Source organism: Rhea pennata, chromosome 1 (genome assembly GCF_028389875.1).
Source record: "Rhea pennata isolate bPtePen1 chromosome 1, bPtePen1.pri, whole genome shotgun sequence".
Taxonomy (NCBI): Eukaryota; Metazoa; Chordata; class Aves; order Rheiformes; family Rheidae; genus Rhea; species Rhea pennata.
In genome coordinates, this window is record NC_084663.1 from 117128044 (window position 1) to 117134685 (window position 6642).

The 6642-nt window shown below is 42.6% G+C and overlaps 1 protein-coding gene across 1 annotated transcript; it reads right to left on the reverse strand.

Annotated features, from left to right (window-relative positions):
• Positions 1 to 889: 889 nt before the first annotated feature.
• Positions 890 to 4267, reverse strand: DNAJC28 (DnaJ heat shock protein family (Hsp40) member C28). The gene is made up of 2 exons (XM_062573397.1): positions 4230 to 4267; positions 890 to 2266 (listed from the first exon to the last, which is right to left on the reverse strand). The coding sequence occupies exon 2, from the start codon at positions 2211 to 2213 to the stop codon at positions 1101 to 1103; it is 1113 nt and encodes a 370-aa protein (XP_062429381.1). The 5' UTR covers positions 2214 to 2266; positions 4230 to 4267; the 3' UTR covers positions 890 to 1100.
• Between the last annotated feature and the right edge of the window lie 2375 nt (positions 4268 to 6642).

Sequence of the window (6642 nt, forward strand, 5' to 3'; positions counted from 1 at the left end):
GCTCTGTTGTTGCTGGAGCACCTGCCAAAGGGGTAATAGTTGGGATTATCACCTACCTTCAATTTCTGAACCTCTGACATCAAAAGTCCCCCCTTGGTGGCACATGAATGCCTGTGGGACTCCTTCCCACCAGTGGCAGGGCACTGCACAACTCCTGCAGGGGTGACAGTTTGGATCCTAGGCACATGAGTGCAGAAGGGGGCCCACGCAGTGATACCTTTTCAAAGGTAGACTCCTCCAGCAAAATCAGACTGTCTGGAAGGGGAGCATGCAGGTTAATAAGGATAAAGAAAACTTCAGCACAAGGAGAATTTCTCATACAAACCCCCAAGCCACTGCCCAGAAACTGTATTAGTATATTCCATCATATATACTTTAAAACAAATGATACAGAGTATTTGAATTGCTCTCAAAAACTAATATCCTCCCTTCCCCTTTCACCTTCCCCCAAAAAACATGTGACTACATTACAGCTTTGGTCAGTCTTCCTTATTTGCTAGGATGCTTTCTGAGAACAGAACTTGCATGTTAAAGGCCAGATCTAAAAATATACTTCAGCAGAATTCAGTCACTCCAAACTGACATCCAAACCTCCCCCACTTCCCATTTAGCTTAATCTTGATGAGATTAGTATGTGTAATTTTAAAAAATGCATGAAACCTGGCAATCTTTTATCAGCTCTGAGCATTTAAATGAAACGGGGAAAAGTCATCAAACAAACAGCACAGCAAGACATCTGTTCCTACTTTTTCCTTAGTATGTTTTTGTTACGCCTGAGTTTCCCATTTTTCTATGGAAAGAAGGGATAACATTACTGTAAAAGTGATTATACTCGGTGCTACAAAAGTAAAGTATTATTTTTGACTGAAATAAAAGTAAAATAAGCTGAAAGAGTGTAACGGAGAGAATTTATTTGCTCCTTACTGTACGCACACAGAAATCTATTAAGCACCTGCAAATGCACATCAGACAACTAATAGTAACAACAGACAGGTGGAATTCATATTTTCAGTATACCTGAAATTTCTCTTTCTAATGCTACGTGTTTTAGTAATAAAGTGCATTCAAAACCTTGACAAGACAGATGGATCAATATTATCTTATTTCAAGATAAGATTTAACCAGTTAAATAAAGAAGACTTCAACCCAAACCTTTTAACATTTTCCTGTTCAATTTCCTTCATGTCTGAATTAGAAGCTTCCCCTTTTTCCATCAAAGCTTCGTAAGTCTTTTGTGCTCGTACAATTTCTTTGTCTGCATTAAAGTGCACCATTTGCCTGCTTAGAATAGGAACAACTAAATTGAAGTTGTCAATTCTTTTGTTTAATTTCCTGATATCTTCTATGAATTGCTCACAAACACGGTTCCATTGCTTCTGTCTATACGGCGTCATTGGCCCTCCAAGCTTATTCCTAGATGCCACTATCCCCTTTCTTAATTGCTCTATCGTTTCACGTATTTCTTTCTGCATCAGGATCCATTCCGGCTGGTATCCGTTGTCTATCAGAATTCTGTTCAGATTGTGAGTCATAGGATCAATATGTGGACAGTCTGAAAATTTCTGCAATGGCTTTCCTTTACCGCTGAGATTGTCAAAGTCTCCTTTAGCCATTGACTCCTGGATGAGGTCCTCAACCAACCGTTCAATTGCTTGCGTTATTTTCACCTTTTTGCTCTGTCTCACATCTTTGGCTTTCATTAGGTCAGTCACAGCACACTGCCCTTCAAGCCTCTGCTTCCGGTATTCCAACACTTGTTCAGCAGCACGGTCTACTCGAAATTGCATGTATTGCCTTTCTCTTTGGCTTGGCATTCCAAAACCAACACCTTCAAAACTCAAGTAGTGTCTATGCTGTAGTGCTTTTGATTTGAACTGGTCTTCCTCTCCATCCTCACTGGATTTCTTTTTGTTTGCCACATCACTGAGCACAACTCTGTAAGCTTCTTCCACTTTCATAAATGCTTCAGAATCAGCCGTGATGGAACCGCTGTCTGGATGATATTTTTTGGCAAGATTTCGGTATGAATTCCTGATATCATCAAGGGAACATCCTTCCTGCAGCTCAAGAATTCTGTAGGAGTCCTTCACATTGCTTTTAGGTTTGTAACCTGATAACAGTCTATTGCCATGAATACAGGGAAACAGTTTCAGGTGTCTTGGAATCATTGCTTGATGTAACATTAAATGATGCCCTATCTTGTTAGTCAACATGACGCAAAGCCACTTTATATTTCTTCAGACGTAGCTACATACTTAATAATCACCTATAAACATATTTTTAAAAGATTGTGTTAAATATGTTTTTAGAAGGACTAGTATGATTCATTAGTCTTTAACTTGTTACATTCTTCCATTTAAGCAAAATCCCTACAAAAAATCAGAACATATAATACTCTTTTCTTTTAGAGACTATTTTCAAGTCCTGCGTATCTTATAATTTGATAGCATAATGCCCTATGCTATCAAAATAGCAATATTACAAGTTAAATGAAAACTAATTCACAACATAGCTTTCTCCTGGCATAGCAATAGCAGCATAGGTTTGTTTTGCACTGCAAAATTTCAAAAGCACAAAGCTTTATTGCCTTTCTTCAAATTCAGGCCAATGTAAATGGGATTCTCTCCCCTTTCCTTCATACAACTACATTCAGCCATCAGCTGATCTTCTAGCCACAAATATGAATGACTCAAGATCTATAGCATTGTGCTTTCGGAAAGGCATTAAAGTATCCATTTGGTATTTTGCAGCAACAACTGAGGTAGCGTTCAGATTATCTATTTTTTTAATATAAATTACTGTATCCTAGTAGGGCTCATATATCCTAGCAGTCAATCTCCTTCATTCGTGTCAGCTAAGGTAATAAATCTGGAATTCAGAAGAGATCAACAGCAGACAGCATCTCGTTTTGTCAGGAAAGCAGGTGCTTCTGAATTATTTTGGGAAACAGCAAAAAGAACAACTTCAGACAAAAGCAATATAAGAAGTAAGTCTTCACACAAAAATCAGGTAGAAAGATAAAGGGAATTTCTATTAATGAAAATTTTAAGAAATGCCATATAAACTGTGCTAAAAAGGCTCTTTTTCAGATCTGTTGTTTAATTCCTTTCAAAACAGAAAATTAGTAGGTCAAAGGAATTAATAGTTTCTATCTCCTGCATGCAAAAAATTGCCTTTCTGCACTAACCCTTCTGAAAAGAGAAGGGAAAGTGAGGCACTTGGGACTGGATGAAAGGTTGAATCTACCCTGAATGTTTTTAACATGTTTTGATCCAGGTAAGGGATCAAACCATCAGCTTGCAGTTATTCTAAGGGATTTTATTAACATAACATATTGTTTTAATTTATAATAGAGATTAGTGATTTCTCTTTTAGACTGTAGGCAAAGATCGCTATTATAGTTCCATATGGCCATAAAACTCACATAACTACTGCTTAAATGAAAAGAAATAATGAATGCATACCTTCTGGAAATTCAGTATGTTTATCAGAGACAGACTTTCTCATACCTTTGCAGATTTGATTTTAATATATTTATGTTTTAGAAACTATAAAGTTTAAATGGCTTTTGGGTTCATGGACTATCAAGTTGCTTAGACACAAATAATCTGGGCAGAAAATGCTTTATGTTTCAGATTGTATCCATCAGAAAACACAACTACGATCCGTAAGTTTTACGCTCAGGATGTGTATCAAATAGAAATACTGCAGAATAGCAATGCATGTTGCTTAACGTACGGTATGCAGGCAAAGCTGTATCTTTTATGCCCTAATACTCCCTCTATAGGGAGTAAAACCCTACAGCGCAACTGACGCTGATTTTGGCCTCAATCCTGTAGCGTACATCAGAGGGGCGGTTACGCTTCTCTAAAGGAGGATTTTCCAAGAAAGCTATTCCGACCGCCTCACGCCACTGAAGGCGGAGGGAATTTTATCCCCCTGCCGTTTTCGGTAGCCTCCATTTCCCTGCCGGGCTACACGAGAGGACACGACACCGAGGCGCCGCCCCGCCCCCGCTGACGTCAGAGCCCCAACGGCGCCCCCCAACCGCCGCCGCCCCGCGCCCCGCAGGGGCTGTGAGGGTGACCGCCCCGGGACGGTGTCTCGCCGCCGCCAAGCAACGGGGCCCAGGGAGGCGGTTAAGGGCACGTTAGGAGCCAGGCAGAGGCGATCTCTTCACCCTCGCCCTCCCCCGCCCCATCGTGCCCGGCAGCCCCGTCCTTCCTCACCTGGTCCCGGGGCTGCCGCCCGCCCCTCCCCCCTCCCGCACCACGGCGCATGCCCCAGGGGGCGGGGCGGGCGCGCGCCGGGCGGCAACCGCCGGCTACGGAGGAGAAGGGGGAAGGGGCGGAGGTAGCGCCTGGTACCCGGCGCTCGGGGCTGTTTCCCGCCCCGCCCCGGCCCGCAAAAGCAGTGCGAGGGCTGCGCGCGCCCCCGCTTACCGCGGGACGTCCCGTGGGGAGGGGGAGGGGAGAGAAGCACATGACTCGGTGGCGGGCAGGTTGCGAAATCGCGGCGGTGCGGTGTCGCCGCGCATGCGCGGTGCGGCGGCGGAGGGCTCGGCCGTTGCGTGTGGTGCGCGGCGGCGAGCGAGGCGGGGTGGTGCGCCAACGGCTGCGGCCGGCGGCGCGTGGGAAGCGCCGCTTTTACGGGTGTTTATGTACACTTGCGTGTGCACAACATAACCCCTTTCTGGTCCACCCTCTCCTGAACTAATTCCTCGTTAGTGGATGCTGAGCTCCAATGTCTCCCTGCGTGCTGGAGTTGGGAAGCAGCTTCCCTGCAGCAGTTACGCTACTAATGCTTGCCTTTAGCAGCGTTCTCCTCTTTGCCCGTAGTACCGTTTTCAAAATGCAGTGCAGGTGTCCGAGCAGTCGTGCTAGTGGTGGGGTAAGTGGTGCTGACGGGCTGGCACGCTTTGCGCTCCCCCTTGGTAGTGGAGCTCCCTGCCATTGCTGTGGGCAAACAGCTTGTGGGGATTTCTCCTGCGGTCTGTGGTCTGGGTGCTGGCTTGCGACGAGGGAAGCCTATCTTCAGTGAAAGAAACCCCAAACCAAGAAATGGTTTTGGTCCTAATGCTTGGAAATGGTGGCCCAGGCGTGCATACTAAAGGCACAGGAAGCAAGACAAATAGTGGCTTTTTACTCAATATCGGGGCATATTATTAATTTCTTTTTTAATGTTACTTTTATTACTGGTATTTGATGGGGTATGGCTGAGCGTGTTGCATATCCAGCCAGTGAAGTGGGAGTGTTAAAATCTGAAAAGAAGTGACAAACATACAGGGCAGTCTGCTTCATTTTAAAACTTACAGTATACACTGATTGCTTTGACTAATACAACCTTGGCAGAATGCTGTCCTGGTGAATAAATAATACTAAAATACAGTGATTTTCTCCCCTAACATTCTTTAGGTAAAAACTGTAGAAAAACACTTACTTCACCTTTGCTTTCTCCAAGAGTCAGATTTTGACCCAGAAGTTTTTGTGTATATTGTCTTTATTTGCTGCATACCTACTTTTTCACCTGACAAAATTATATGACCAAATAATTGCAGTGTGGGTTGAATAGCTCTGAAGATGCAAGCGTAGATTGGCTTCTCATGTCATGTAGGAAAGAGGTAGATGAGGACCACAGGAATTCTAGTTTTGACCTAAATTGTCGCAACCTTGTGAGGAGAGTTCAAAAGAGATTTCTGGAATAATTTTATGCTTATTTCATCTGATAATAGGAATCTTTTATTGTAGTAGTTTTCACTCAAAGAAAATATAGAAAATCTAAGGAAAAACCCTACAAATACTTGGTAAATAATGTTATTTTAACATGCATAGTTCCTTGCACTGGGAGGTTCAAGCGTGGCATCTGTCCAACAGCACACAAGCTGTTACTGGTCTGGGATTTTTAAACAAATCTTACAGAGTTGCTTTTTATTTATTTATTGTGATATGGAAGAGATGGTTTGTGTTTCTGTTAATATATCTTTTCTTTCTCGTTATCTAAGGTACACAGGTACTGCTCAGTTTTATATTGGCATACGTTAATTTTGTTCACAGAAATGAGAGGTAGCATTGCAAGCTTGTTAAGCGTTAACCAAATGACACTATCTTAGAAGGTTTTGGATGTTGAAGAGGATGGTGTAGGAATCAACTGCGAATAAAATAAAGCTTATTATATCTTTACATTTCTGTTACTGCTTGTATTAAATTTCCCTTTTTTTCTGAGGAGAGTGAAGTTAAAGTACATGCTAAATACTAAAATAGCCTTTAAAAGTAAATCTAAGGCTTGTTGTATTACAGAGAATAGCTATGTGGAAATTATGCATGCAGGTTGTAACTGGAGTGTTTCTGTTCAGTTTTAGACTATGAGAACTATGTTTTGTTCTTACAGGAATTGCCTTTTTGAGTCTTTACTTGTAAGAGGATGTAAAATTGCTGTTAACCTGGGAATTGAGCTATGATCTTAGCATTTTGGTATACATTGCACCCTTTTTTAGGGTTGCATACTGTTGATGTAGAACTGGCCTTGGCAGGGGGGTTGCTTCTGTTGTGAGCTAAGCAAAAATGTGAAGAGAATGATACGCCCTGCCTGTGTCTTTGGGGAGGTCTGTTTTGAAGGACAGACAGCATCAAGGGGATTCTGCTG